Here is a 13,833-nt window from a genome sequence, read left to right on the forward strand (position 1 = left end):
CTTCAGCTGACACCAGTTTTGTAGCCTGGCGATTGCCGTGTCTCGGCTCCAGGCGCACTGAGGAACATGCATTCTGCTGTTGTCCAGTGGAGGGTTCTGTTCTGTCCACGACTGTACCCACGGAGCTTAATTTATGGAGGTGACTGAATGACAACATGCTGGAGAGCCTAATGTTATTGAAAGAAGAATTTATGGCCAGGCGCAGTGGCTCACGCCTGTAATCCCAGCATTTTGGGAGGCCGAGGCAGGCCGATCACTTGAGGCCAGGAGTTTGAGACCAGCCTCACCAACATGGTGAAACCCTGTCTCTACTAAAAATACAAAAATTAGCCTGGCGTGGTGTCGCATGTCTGAAATCTCAGCTACTCGAGAGGCAGGAGAATCGCCTGGACGTGGGAGGCAGGTTGCAGTGAGCCGAGATCGCACCCCTCACTCCAGTCTATGTGAAAGATCAAGATGCTGTCTCAAAAAAGAAGAAGAAAGAAGAATTTATCACTTACGTTTCCCAGGAGAAGGGGCATGCCAGGGGACCAGGGCCACACGAGGGGCACATAAAGGAGCAGGGGCAACCCTGGGCCCGAGCTTTTGATGGGATTTCTGTGGGAAGACAAGGTAGGGCAGGGTGACACTTGGGACTGGTGACTGTCTATCATTCTGGCAGGCTTTGGGAACAGAGGCTGCCGCTAGCTGCAGGGTGCCTGGTCCTGGGTTAATTTAGGCATATTGGCTGGGGCTGAGGGCTTGCTGAAGGTGCTTGTTGGGGTAGGAGCTCTGGATTGGTTAGTTTAGAGGTTAAAGGTGGTTCTGGGCAAGCCCTCCGCTGTCTCTGAGAAACGCCTGCCCTGGGGCAAAGGGGCTGTCTCTTCTGGGCCATCTTGGCCACACTTTCAGAGCAACAAAAATATAGAAAATAAAATACAGGCCAGGCGCCGTGGCTCACACCTGTAATCCCAGCACTTCGGGAGGCTGAGGCAGGTGGATCACTAGGTCAAGAGATCGAGACCATCCTAGCCAACATGGTGAAACCCCATCTCTACTAAAAATACAAAAATTAGCTGGGCGTGGTGGCATGTGCCTGTGGTCCCAGCTACTTGGGAGGCTGAGGCAGAGAATCGCTTGAACCAGGAGGTGGAGGTTGCGGTGAGCCAAGATTGCATCACTGCACTCCAGCCTCGGCAACAGAGCAAGACTCCGTCTCAAAAAAAAAAAATATATATATATATATATATATGTATGTATATATATATATATATATATATACACATACATACATATATATAGTGAATACAATTGGCACTGTGATGACACATTGCCAAATAGACAAATCGAGAATCTTAGAACACACAGTTGGGGCCAGGCATGATGGCTCACACCGTAACTCCAGCACACTGGGAGGCTGAGGGAGGCGGATTGCTTGGGCCCAGGAGTTCGAGATCAGCCTGGCCAACACAGTGAAATCCTGTCTCTATGAAATACGATACATCAGCCAGGCATGGCGGCACGTGCCTGGAATCCCAGCTACTAGAGAGACTGAGGCAGGAGAATCGCTTGAACCGGGAGGTGGAGGTTGCAGTGAGCTGAGCCCATGCCACTGCACTCCAGCCTGGGCAACAAGAGTGAAACTCCGTCTCAAAAAAAAAGGAAAACAGAACATTTATAGATGTCAGTTTCGCCGAATTGTCTGATCGCGTTTTGTAACTCTTCTATATTCTTGCTCATTTTTTCTAGTTATTTTGTTCATTATTGAGGAAGTGCTATTGGAATCATTAACCGTTGTTGTTGAATTGTCCATTTTTCCCTTTAGTTCTGACAGCTTTTGCCTCTTGGATTTTGAGACTCTGTAGTCAGGTGTGTGCATGTTTGTGAGGCAATTCCAATCTTCTTAAGTTTATTAAGACTTGTTTGTGGCCCAGCGTGGTCCTGAGAATGTTCCCTGCGTGCTTGAGAAGAATGTGTCTTCTGTCGTTAGGTGGAATATTTGTACGTGTCTTTTAGTTATAATTGGTGTCGAATGTTCCAGTTTTCTGTTTCCTCATTGATCTTCTGTCTGGCTGTTCTATTCATTATCGAATGTGGGTACTGAAATCTCTCACGATTCTCGTGTCGTATTTCTTCCCTCAGTTCTGTTCGCGTTTGCTCTGCGGTTAGGTGGGAAAATGCCATTTGGCATTTCCTGTAAAGAAGGTCTGTTGGTGATGAACTCCCTCAGCTGTTGTCTGGGAAAGCCTTCATCTTGCCTTTATTTTAAAATGAAAGGTTTGCTAGGAATAAGATTCCTGGTTAGCAGTTCTTCCTCCTTCAGCACTTTGGAAATACTATCCCGCTGTGCTTTGGCCTGCAAGGTTTCTGCTGAGAAGCCCCAGCATTAGGATTGGAGCTCCCACGTCTGTCACTTTCCTCATGCTGCTTTCAGAACTCCCCCCTTGTCTTTGACTTTGACAATCTGATCATAACCTGTCTTAGTGTAGACGTCTCTGGTTTAGCCTCCTGGGGGCCGTTTAGACTTCACAAATCTAGATGTTCATTTGCCACCCCAGATTTGGGTTTGTTTTTTTTTTTTTTGAGACGGAGTTTCGCTCTTGTTACCCAGGCTGGAGTGCAATGGCGCCATCTCGGCTCACCGCAACCTCCGCCTCCTGGGTTCAGGCAATTCTCCTGCCTCAACCTCCCGAGTAGCTGGGATTACAGGCATGCGCACCATGCCCAGCTAATTTTTGTATTTTTAGTAGAGCCGGGGTTTCACCATGTTGACCAGGATGGTCTCGATCTCTTGACCTTGTCATCCACCCGCCTCAGCCTCCCAAAGTGCTGGGATTATAGGTGTGAGCCACCGCGCCCAGCCATGCTTTTCAATTTTATTCTGTTATGGGCAGAGAATATATTCTAAATTATGCAACTGCCTTAAATGTATGCATGTATCTGTCTATCTTCTGTATCTCCGTATATCTATCATGTCTATCCTGTTACATCCACCTATCATCTAACTCTGCCTCTGTCTTCTCTCTATACCTAGCTCTTCTATCTGTAATATTTTATACCCATCTATCTATATCTCTATCTGTGTCCGTCTTCTATCTCTATCAATCCATTTATCTATACCTGTAGATATCTGTCTTCTGTATCTATTTTTCCGTATATCTTTGTCTCGACCTCTATCATCCGTTTGTCTTCTAGGTCTCTGTCGTAGCTGTCCATCTATATTGACCTGCCTCTGTCTGTATCTTCATATCTCTATCATATATTCCTATCTGTGTATATATATCTACCTAGCTTATCTCTTAGCCCAGTTGCCCAAGGTGCCAGTATCCTTATCTACACGTAAGCATGAACATCTGTGTTGGAGACACGTCAGCCTTTCACTATAGAATGCAGGGTCTGGAGATCGGCCTGTGTCTGTTTCTAAGGTACCATATGGTAGTAAAAACTTTGCATGGTATGATTTAAAAAACTTACATTTTTAACTTAGTGTTTGGTGTTCTATAGTAATCTCGTTTTCATGTTAGCAAAGGAAACCTATAGGACCAGAATAAATAATTTCCCCAACACTGACCTAAGAATTCCTGGAGCTGGGGAGATCAGCGAGTGTCCTTTGCTGCCAGGTTCCCTCCCTCCTCCTTAGGATGTCTCTCAAATTAATTATGACTTTGGTTGTCCCATTTCATGGAGAAATTATTTAGGATGTTTTCTAAAATGTCCAAGTGGCTAGCTGTAACTTGCCATTTATTCTTTGATTGACAGTGAGTAACGTCATTTCACAGTGGCCAGGAAATGTGGCCTGTATGACCTCCACTTAGAGGATTTTGACCTAATGCCTGGTTGTTTATGTGGATGGCCTCTGGATACCTGAAAGTCATATACACATCTTCCTGTCACATCAATGTTCCCAGTGATGCCGTCAATAGTTACAGAAATTGAGAAATTGATTTATTTTTATACATCTGACCTATTCATTTCTTTTTCTTTTCTTTCTTTTTTTTTTTTTTTGAGATGCAGTCTCGCTCTGTCACCCAGGCTGGAGTGCAGCAGTGCAATCTCGGCTCACTGCAACCTCTGCCTCCTGGGTTCAAGTGATTCTCCTGCCTCAGCCTCCCAAGTAGCTGGGAATACAGGCAGCTACCACCACGCCCAGCTAATTTTTGTATTTTTAGTTGAGACAGAGTTTCACTGTGTTGGCCAGGCTGGTCTCAATCTCCTGACCTAGTTATCCACCCACCTTGGCCTCCCAGTGTGCTGGGATTACGAGTGAGAGCCACCGTGCCTGGCCTGACCTACTGATTTCTAAACACAGTATATTAAAATCTTCTGCTATGATTATTAGTGCACCAATGATCAATTTTGCCTTTTATTTCCATAGCTTTCTGTTTCCTAGATACTAGGTTGTTGGGATATTATATATACATATTGGTTTTCACCCGCAGTTACTGGCTCATAACTTCCAAAATTCTTGGGATCACCACAGTGTTTTGTTTTTTTTTTGAGACAGGCTGGCTCCGTCGCACAGGCTGGTGTGCAGTGGTGTGATCTTGGCTCACTGCAACCTCTGCCTGCCGGGTTCAAGCGATTCTCCTGCATGAGCTCTCCCAGTAGCTGGGATTACAGGCATGCGCCACCAAGCCCAGCTTTCATTTTTATATTTTTAGTAGAGACGGGGTTTTGCCATTTTGGCCAGGCTGGTCTCGAACTCCTGACCTCAGGTGATCCACCTGCCTCAACCTCCCAAAGTGCTGGGATTACAGGTGTGAGCCACCGCGCCCGGCCGAGAATGGGCTTTAGTGAGGACAGTTTTCAGTTTTGCAAGATGAAGAGGCCTGGAGATGAATTATGGTGACGGTCGCGCCACATGTGAATACAGTTAACAAAACAGAACTGCACGCCGGACCTTGGTCAACCTGGGCGATTCCACACCCTATGACCCCCTCCCAGCTTGCAAAAAAAACGCCCTAAACTGTAACTTTCCACAGCCCACCACAAACCCATCAAACCAACTCCTATCCCCACCCTTCAACACACCCTTTTCGGCCTCAGCCCACACGCGCCCGGGGAATAAACAGTCATGTTGCTCACACAAAGCCTGTCTGGGGGTCTGTCCATTCAGAGCGCAAGCCTTAACAGGATCTTTCACCCACGAGGACATGAAGCTGACCGATGAAATGGCAGGATGACACGGCCACTGCATTCTTGGTCATTTATCCCAGAGTGATGCAGACTTACAGTCACACAGCAACGTTCACACGTTTACAGCAGCCTTATTGGTACTCGCCCAAAACTGGGAGTGACCCAAAATGTCCTTAATGGACAAATGGTCACACAAACAGTGGCGCATCCATGACGTGGACTATTCCGCGGCAGTAGAAAGGAATGAACTATTGACACAGGCAGCAGCCTTCATGAATTTCCAGAGAATCATGCCAGGCACAAAACCACATATGGCATTATTCCATTTAGAGAACGTTCCTCAAATGACGAAATTACATTAGTGCAGAACAAATTGTTGGATGCCAGGGTTGAGGAGTGTTGCCGTGGGAAGAAAGTGGGTGGGTTATTTTTATGCCTTTTTGGGCAGCGTAAGGGGTTCCTGGAGATGGAAATTTTCTCTCTCTTGACTGTACCAGTCTTCCTGATCGTCAGAGTGTACTACAGTTTTGGGAGATGTTGGTGATGGGGCTTAGAATGCAGTACCCCAGCCGGGCACGGTGGCTCAAGCCTGTAATCCCAGCACTTTGGGAGGCCGAGGTGGGTGGATCACGAGGTCAAGAGATCGAGACCATCCTGGTCAACATGGTGAAACCCCGTCTCTACTAAAAAATACAAAAAATCAGCTGGGCATGGTGGCACGTGCCTGTAATCCCAGCTACTCAGGAGGCTGAGGCAGGAGAATTGCCTGAACCCAGGAGGCGGAGGTTGCGGTGAGCTGAGATCGCGCCATTGCACTCCAGCCTGGGTAACAAGAGTGAAACTCCATCTCAAAAAAAAAAAAAAAAATGCAGTACCCCAAAATATGGCACGTTGGCATGCCGAGTATCTTCAGCTGGAGGAAACTCTCTCTCTGACCGTCTCCAACCCTTCTCCCTTGAAGGAAGCCATAAGAGAATTCTCTGACCTACCTTCCCCAAAAGCGGATCATAGGATCCTCATTCCAGAGACCAAGGAGAATCTCAAAAACAGGCCTTGGCAAGTTGCCCCTGGATTGCTACCATTAAGTTGCACCTGCTTTTTGTCAAAGCACTGACTGCACATTCTTCATCAAACCTAGGCATAAAAAATAGATACATTGGCCTGTTTTTTTGCATTTTTGTTTCTGAAGGTTCAGTTGTCACATAAAACCTTTTGTTAAATAGATGTGTGTGATGCTTTATCTTGTTAACCTGTCTTTGAGATTGGGGCCATCCACGCAATGTTCATCCATGAGCGTTGCAATGGGTGAGGAAAAGATACTACTCCCCCCGCACCCCCTGCCCTGCCCATCAGCATCGTGGGAAAGTGAGTGCATGGTGCCTGTGCCCTTTGTGGTGTGTTGAGTGGTGACACACTGTCCTGAGGTCATAAAGGAGGAGGAAGGTAAAGTCAGGGGCAGTTTGGGGACACAGGGAGTGAGGGCAATCAGTTCAAGTTAGATGTTTGGATTTGTTTTCTTTTTAGAGGCAGGTTCTTGCTCTGTGGCCCAGGCTGGAGTGCAGTGGCACAATCACGGTTCACTGTAGCCTTGACCTCTGGGCTCACCTCCCGAGTAGCTGGAACCACAGGTGCGCACCACCACGCCAAGCTAATTATTTTATTTTATTTTATTTTATTTGTAGAGACAAGGGTCTCCCTATGTTGCCCAGGCTGGTCTTGAACTCCTGGGCTCAAATGATCCTCCTGTCTCAGCCTCCCAAAGTGCTGGGATTACAGGCATGAGCCACTGTGCCTGGCTGATGCTTGAATTTTAATTCCAAGTGTCCTGGCCTCAGTAAGTTTCCAGGGGAGGCGTCCAGCATTTGGACACTGCAGACTGGACCCATCAGCATGTGGCTGTCGTTGGGCCCCTGAGGTGGGCTGAGAACCAGGAGGGTAGAGGCTGCTGTCCACATCCTGCGGCCCCAGCCCCAAGGAACGAAGCTGTTGCTGGGGACAGTGGAGAACACACCCTTACCCGGGAACCCTGGGCTGCTCCAGAAGAGTGCGGGCACTCTCCAGAACTGACTATGGGACTTGGACTCTTGTTTGGGTGAGTTTTGTTTTTTTTTGAGATGGACTCTCACTCTGTTGCCCAGGCTGGAGTGCAGTGGAGGATCTCAGCTCACCACGACCTCCACCTCCCAGGTTCAAGTGATTCTCCTGACTCAGCCCCCCAAGTAGCTGGGATTACAGGCATGTGCCACCATGCCCGGCTAATTTTTGTATTATTAGTAGATACAGGGTTTCACTACGTTGGCCAGGCTGGTCTCAAACTCCTGACCTCGTGATGCACTCACCTTGGCCTCCCAAAGTGCTGGGATTACAGGTGTGACCCACTGCTCCCGGCCAGTGTTTAGGTGATTAAAAGGAGCGTTTAAAACAGCTGGGCCTTGGCCGGGCGCGGTGGCTCAAGTCTGTAATCCCAGCACTTTGAGAGGCGGAGGCGGGTGGATCACAAGGTCAAGAGATCGAGACTATCCTGGTCAACATGGTGAAACCCCGTCTCTACTAAAAATCCAAAAAAATTAGCTGGGCATGGTGGCGCGTGCCTGTAATCCCAGCACTTTGGGAGGCCGAGGCGGGTGGATCACGAGGTCGAGAGATCGAGACCATCCTGGTCAACATGATGAAACCCCGTCTCTACTAAAAATACAAAACATTAGCTGGGCGTGGTGGCGCGTGCCTGTAATCCCAGCTACTCAGGAGGCTGAGGCAGGAGAATTGCCTGAACCCGGGAGGCGGAGGTTGCGGTGAGCCGAGATCGCGCCATTGCACTCCAGCCTGGGTAACAAGAGCGAAACTCCGTCTCAAAACAAAAACAAAACAACAGCTGGGCCTCACCCTGGGTTTCGTTTCGTGTTGTCAGAGCCAGGGCAATTCCATCACTGAATGTCCCCATAAATCTAAGCTGGCCAGGAATCGGCATGACCCATTTTAGCCAAGAGGGGTCGGTGAGCCTCCTAGCCGTCTGCGCCTCGCCAGGTACGAGGCACCTCTGCACAGGGGAGAAGGCCCCGCCCGCAGCTCCCGGGTCTCCCGGCTGCACCTGCCTCAAGTCCCCTTTCTTTCCCACGTCCAAGGAGACGGGAAAGGACGCTCAGGAGCTTTGGGCGACCCCCCCTCACCACCACCAGGCGTTGCCCGTGGAATCTGGAAACGGGGTTGCTTTCCCCAGAGGCCACGCGCCCCCGACTCTGAAGCCTCCTCTCGCCAGCGGATCGCCGCCCGCGGCTGCCGCCCTCACACGCTCTGCCGAGAACTCTCCCTGGGGCGCCGACTGCGACGGAGAAGTTCCGGAAACCGGCGGCGGGGCGCGGGCTGGAGGCCGGCGTGGCGGAGGCGGCGAAGGCGCACACGGGTGTGAGGACGGAGGCGCCCCGCGGGGCGGAGCGCGCGGAGGTCGGAGGGAGGGAGCGGCCCCCAGGACGCGTGTCCGCGGCCCACCCGGAAGGACCGGGCAGGACCCTCCCCGCCCCCAGAATAAAATGACACCTGGAGACGGAGGCTCCGCGCCCGGCCGTGCGTTTTTATTGGCGCGTCTGCAGCGAGGGCGGGTCGGGCGACCCTCAGCGCACCTGGGCCAGGTGGTGCCTCTTGTACAGCAGCGCGCGTCTCTTCTCGCGCTCGCGCACAAAGGCGCGCAGCCGCGCGGTAGGGAAGGTCACGGGCGCGGGCCGCGAACAGGCCGGGCCCTCCTCTGTCAGCCACGGGCACTGCAGGCAGCTGGACGCGCAGGGCCGGCCCCTGGGGGGGACAGACGCTCAGCTGAGCAGCGGTAGAGGAGTAGGGGAGGGGGGAGGGGAGAGGAGGGGGGAGAGGCGAGAGGGGAGGGGAGGGGGAGGGGGAAAGGAGGGAGGGGGAGAGGAGGAGGGACAGGGAGAGGAGGAGGGGGGAGGGGAGAGGAGGAGGGGGGAGGGGAGAGGAGGGAGGGGGGAGGAAGAGGAGGGAGGGGGAGAGGAGGAGGGGGAGGGGAGAGGAGGAGGGGGTGGGGAGAGGAAGAGGGAGGGGGGAGAGGAGGAGGGGGGAGGGGAGAGGAGGGGGAGAGGGGTGGGGAGAGAGGGGCGGAGGGAGGGGATGGGGAGGGTAGAGAGTGGCGGGGTGCAGCGGGACGGGACGCAGGGGGCGGCGAGGAGGGGGCTGGGAGGGCGGCGGGGGGTGTCGGGAGGGCCGCGCCTCACCAGGGCTGGGCGCACAGCGTGCTGCGCAGGAAGGCCACGGCGCCCCCGGACAGCCCAGCGTAGCAGCGGCTCAGGCGGAGCAGCCCCTTGCGCAGGCTTCTCTGCAGGTCGCGTGCACCCTCGCTGCTCACCGGGTACTCGGCGCTCAGCCTGTGCGGGTGGCGGGTGCTTGGGCCCTGAGGTCACGCTCGGGCAGACCAGGGCAGAGGGGGAGGGGATGCGGGTGCACTGAGGTCACCCTCGGGTGGACGGGGTGCAGGGGTCCAGAGGTCACCCTCCGGCGGATGGGGGAGCCTGCCCCGCCCACATAACAACCCCAGCCACGTTGGAGGACTCACATGATGAAGGCTGTCACACCGATGGCCCAGATGTCTGTCTGCGGAACAGCCCCCTGACCCTCCAGGAGCTCTGGAGCTGGGAGGGGCACATGTGATTGGGCTCAGGTGGGGGCTCTGGTGGTGGGCATGAGTGGGCTCAGGTGGGGGCACAGGCTCGTGGGCCAGGTGTGAAGCTGGGTGGGTGGTGCTGGACCTGGGAGGGGTGGACAGCACTGGAGGGGAGGGGACTTCTTGCTGCCCCCCAGGTGAGGTCCCCCTAGTTGCCCACACACGAACCCATGGTCTCTAGGTAGTCCTTGAACTTCTCCGAGGGCAGCACCTTCTCCTGGCTGAGGCTCTGCGCACTGCCCAGGTCCACGATCTTGAGCAGGTTGTACTCGGTGATGATCATGTTCTCGGACCTCAGGTCCAGGTGCAGAATGCACTGGGCGTGCAGGTACTGGGTGGCGCTCAGCATCTGCCACAGGTAGTCCTTCACCTCGGACTCTGAGTAGGAGGCCCTGGGGGCGCAGACGACGCTCAGCACAGACTTCGGGTTGCGGCCACCGGGGCCAGGGCTGAGACCACGCCCCGTGGGCTGTAAGGGGTGCTGGCTGTGCAGAGGGGTCTGGTCCCCCTGCCCCACCCCAGAGGCCTGCGTCCATCAGTGCATCAGACCGTGCGTCGGCTGAGCCACGCCAGCCCAGGCAGCCCTCACCTCTCGGCCAGGCCGGGGAGCAGCTCCGGCCCGGAGCACAGCTCCAAGATGAGCACCAGCTGCCGGGGGCTGAGGTAGGCTGCGTGCAGCTGCGCCAGGTGTGGGTGGCGCAGGCCCTTGAGGGCCTCGTATTCACGCAGCACGGCTGTCTTGTCCTTGGGCTGGTAGGGGATGATCTTGGCAGCCAGTGCCCGCCCACTGGCCTTCTCCCAGCACTGCCGCACCACACTGAATCGGCCCCTGCCCAAGGGAACAGAGGTCAGGCTGGTGGGTGGTCCCCTCCCCGCCATCCCCAACACTCAGAGCAGCAGAAACCCAGCTCCGTGAGAAGGTAGGTGTACCCAGCAAGGGGGGTCCAAGCCCTGGCTCTACCCGCCCATAGCCCCCAAGACCCCTGCACCTCCGGATCTGTGTCTGGAACGCAAAGGTCTGTGTGCTGGGCAGGGGTTGGGCTGGCTGCCGCTGGCTCTCCTCCTCAGAGGCTGTGGGAGGAGGGACGGGTGGTTAGAGGGGGTGGAGGGGTGTCTTCACAGCCCCAGCTCTCATCACCTCTCCAATGACCCCTTCCCAGGCCCCCTGATAAGTGACAAGTGGGGCTTCTTTTTTTTTTTTTTTTTTTGAGATAAGAGTTTCACTCTTGTTGCCCAGGCTGCAGTGCAATGGTGTGATCTCGGCTCACCGAAACCTCCGCCTCCCAGGTTCAAGCAATTCTCCTGCCAGGGCTTCCTGAGTAGCTGGGATTACAGGCATTCGCTACCACACCCAGTTAATTTTGTATTTTTGGTATGAATGGGTTTTCTCCATTTGGTCAGGCTGGTCTCGAACTCCTGACCTCAGGTGATCTGCCTGTTTCAGCCTCCCAGAGTGGGTGAGCCACCGTGTCCCGCCAAGTGGGGCTTGAGCTCCTATACATTCCCACTTCTTGTCCTGAGGTTCTGGGGGTGTGGGTACAGCAAGAGGGAGAGGGGGTACAGCAAGTAGTGAGAGCCAACCTGAGTGAGGGTGGGTGTGAGGGTGGCAGGGGGGTTGAGAATGGACCACCTATAGCAATCACGCCCTCTCTCCCGGTCCTAAGTCCAGGGCAGACATTACTAATCAACCCCAGCACTTCTCCACCAAAGCTGGAGGCAGCATGGGACAGTCACTACAGACACTCAGCATGAAGCAGAATGGACTTGTGTGCTCACCAGCAAGCGCGTGGGAGTGCAGGTGAGTGAAGGGGACCGGGGGGGCGAGGTGGTCCCTGGAGTGTGTAGGCCTCCAATGCTAAGCCCAGGAGCAGCTCTCTCCCAGAAGGAAGTGGACAGCTACAGAGACCCTGAGCAGGCCGGAGCATGTGCTGGCTCTTCCGGCTGCTGTTCCTACCTCGCAAGCCCCGAGTGTGGTGTGGCTCACCCAGGTGGCTGGGCCCTCCCAGGAGGACTTGCTCCGAGGGGCTGCTGTAGGGGCCCATGCCTGCCTTGCTGACGCATGCCGTGCGGAAGGTGTACACGCCGCCCCGGGAGAGCTTGCTGGTCAGGTAGCAGCAGTCGAAGATGTCGGAGGCCAGTGTGGTCCAGCTGCCGCCTGGCCACACAGGAGCGTGTGAGGGGCTGCTGAGGCCTCCACACACCACGTCAGGGCGGGTGGAGAAACCCGAAGCCACCCGCAGAGCAGAGGCGGCCAGGTACCTCCCCAAGGGCCCCTAGTCAGGGCCCCCAGGAGGGCAGCTGGAGCCTCTGGGCCCTGGGAGGCCCGGTCACAGGGACCGCCCCATACCTTCTAGGCTGCACTGCACAATGTAGGTGACAGGGCCATAGGACTCCACGGGCTTCCAGACCAGCAGCACCCCGTCCGCGTACACCTCCCCGATGTCCGGGCATGGTGAGGATGAGGGGCGCTCTGTAAGGTGCTGCCACCATCAGTGACTCCAGGGTGTGCGCAGAGCCTCCAGGGGCAATTCCCCGGCTGGCCCCTGCCTCATCCTGGCAGCTGCCAGAGCTCTGGAGCCCACCCTCCCTGGTCCTGTTCATGCAGGATCCAGTCACAGTGAGGGACTGGTAGGAGGGGCCTCTCCTGGTGAGAGGCTGGGGGGTGTGTGCCCTGCCAGGCCTGCCCTGTTCACCTGGGTGTGACCAGAACGATGTGCAGGGGCCCAGGCTGTGGTCAGAGGGGCCCTGGTGTGGCTGCTGGGCTTTCCCGGGTCAGCCCTGCACAGGTTCAGGCAGGCGCCCCCACCCCGGGGCATTGGGCTGGGCATCCCAGAGCTAGGCCTGTAGCCCCCGACGACCTGAGGAACGCCGCAGGGAACTGGGCTTTGATTGAGATACAGAGCGGGCAGCAGCCCATCCTGCCCGTGCTGGAGGGATGGGCGTGGAGGGAACGTGGGAAGGTGGATCGAGGATTGTGTGTGCGCCAGAGAAACTCAGTTCTCCAGGCAGGCGGCGGTGTGGGCTGGGCTTTCTCCCTGGCGGGGAGTGTGGCACAGCAGCTTCCTTCGCAGCCCTGTATGGCTAGCAGCTTTGTCCGGCTGTTTTCCCAGGGCCGGCTGCCAGCCCAGGGCAGCCCGTGCGTTTAGACCTCTGTGTTGACCTTCTAAGGCCTCCTGGGGCCCTGGCCATGTGTGGTACCTGGCCCCACTGCGACTCATTGTGGGGAGCTCAGGGTGGGGGAGGGGACACTGCAACGACCAGCGCACAGCCCCGGAGGCAGCCCACGCAGGACCAGGCTTCCCAGCAGCCCCAGCCCAGCCACCCTGGCCTGGCCTGGCGGGACCCCCCGTGCAGCTCACGCACCTGCCTTCCGGAGGACGCCCGTGGTGGCTGCTGTCCCCAGTGCGTTGCTCACGCTGCACGTGTACACACCCAGGTCCTCAGCTGCCACCACCAGAATGGTCAGAAGCTGGAAGTTCTTGCGGGTGGCCGAGATGAGGGTGCGGCTGCTGCTTTCCAGGGGGACCCCGTCTGCAATAGGACAGAGCGAGCCTCGTGCCACGGCCAGGCCCCACGCCTCTCCCTGGTCTCAGGTTCCCTCCAGATAGCGAGGCATCCTGTGGGGCCAGCAATGGCCCCTCACCTGATGTCACCCGGCCCCCAGCTCCTCCGACAGCTTCTTACCTTTGCTCCAGGTGGCCTGGGCAGCTGGCTGGGCCGATACCTGGCAGGCCAGAGTCACTGACTGGCCGAGGACCACAGTCTCATCTGAGAGCTCCCTTAGGAATGTCGGCGCTGAAAAGGGAGGGTGAGGTGAGCCTTCAGGGGTAATCTCCAGGTCCCAGAGCGTGGCCTGGACCCTGCAGTGGGGATAACAGGAGGAGCCCTGCTCCCCCCACCCCCATCCCCCAGCCTGGCCCAGCTGCACCACCACCACCTCCTCCAGAAAGTCCTCCAAGACTGCTTAGCTCACCACACCCACCAGGGCCCCGACTTCGTTCCTGAACCCCTGTGAGTGCAAGCTTGCTCCCCACTGGTCTGGACACTCTGGT

The 13,833-nt window shown here is 55.6% G+C and overlaps 2 protein-coding genes across 23 annotated transcripts in view; one reads left to right on the top strand and one right to left on the bottom strand.

Annotated features, from left to right (window-relative positions):
* Positions 1-8,674, top strand: part of TRIM11 (tripartite motif containing 11) — a 32,744-nt gene extending 24,070 nt beyond the window's left edge. Inside the window, exon 7 of the mRNA XM_074385469.1 lies at positions 8,238-8,674. Within this exon, the coding sequence (XP_074241570.1) occupies positions 8,238-8,521 (284 nt within the window). The 3' untranslated portion in view covers positions 8,522-8,674. The remainder of the gene's footprint in view (positions 1-8,237) is intronic.
* The window catches only part of OBSCN (obscurin, cytoskeletal calmodulin and titin-interacting RhoGEF), a 156,940-nt gene continuing 151,769 nt past the window's right edge, over positions 8,663-13,833 (bottom strand). For all 22 annotated transcript variants that reach the window (XM_074385464.1, XM_074385453.1, XM_074385467.1 and 19 more), the window contains 10 exons: positions 13,466-13,576; positions 13,145-13,312; positions 12,129-12,251; positions 11,766-11,936; positions 10,771-10,852; positions 10,371-10,610; positions 9,950-10,173; positions 9,674-9,749; positions 9,336-9,485; positions 8,663-8,901 (listed from right to left, as the gene is read on the bottom strand). In XM_074385464.1, the coding sequence (XP_074241565.1) occupies positions 8,724-8,901; positions 9,336-9,485; positions 9,674-9,749; positions 9,950-10,173; positions 10,371-10,610; positions 10,771-10,852; positions 11,766-11,936; positions 12,129-12,251; positions 13,145-13,312; positions 13,466-13,576 (1,523 nt within the window). In that variant the 3' untranslated portion in view covers positions 8,663-8,723. The remainder of the gene's footprint in view (positions 8,902-9,335; positions 9,486-9,673; positions 9,750-9,949; positions 10,174-10,370; positions 10,611-10,770; positions 10,853-11,765; positions 11,937-12,128; positions 12,252-13,144; positions 13,313-13,465; positions 13,577-13,833) is intronic.

Source organism: Saimiri boliviensis, chromosome 14 (assembly GCF_048565385.1).
Source record: "Saimiri boliviensis isolate mSaiBol1 chromosome 14, mSaiBol1.pri, whole genome shotgun sequence".
Classification (NCBI taxonomy): domain Eukaryota; kingdom Metazoa; phylum Chordata; class Mammalia; order Primates; family Cebidae; genus Saimiri; species Saimiri boliviensis.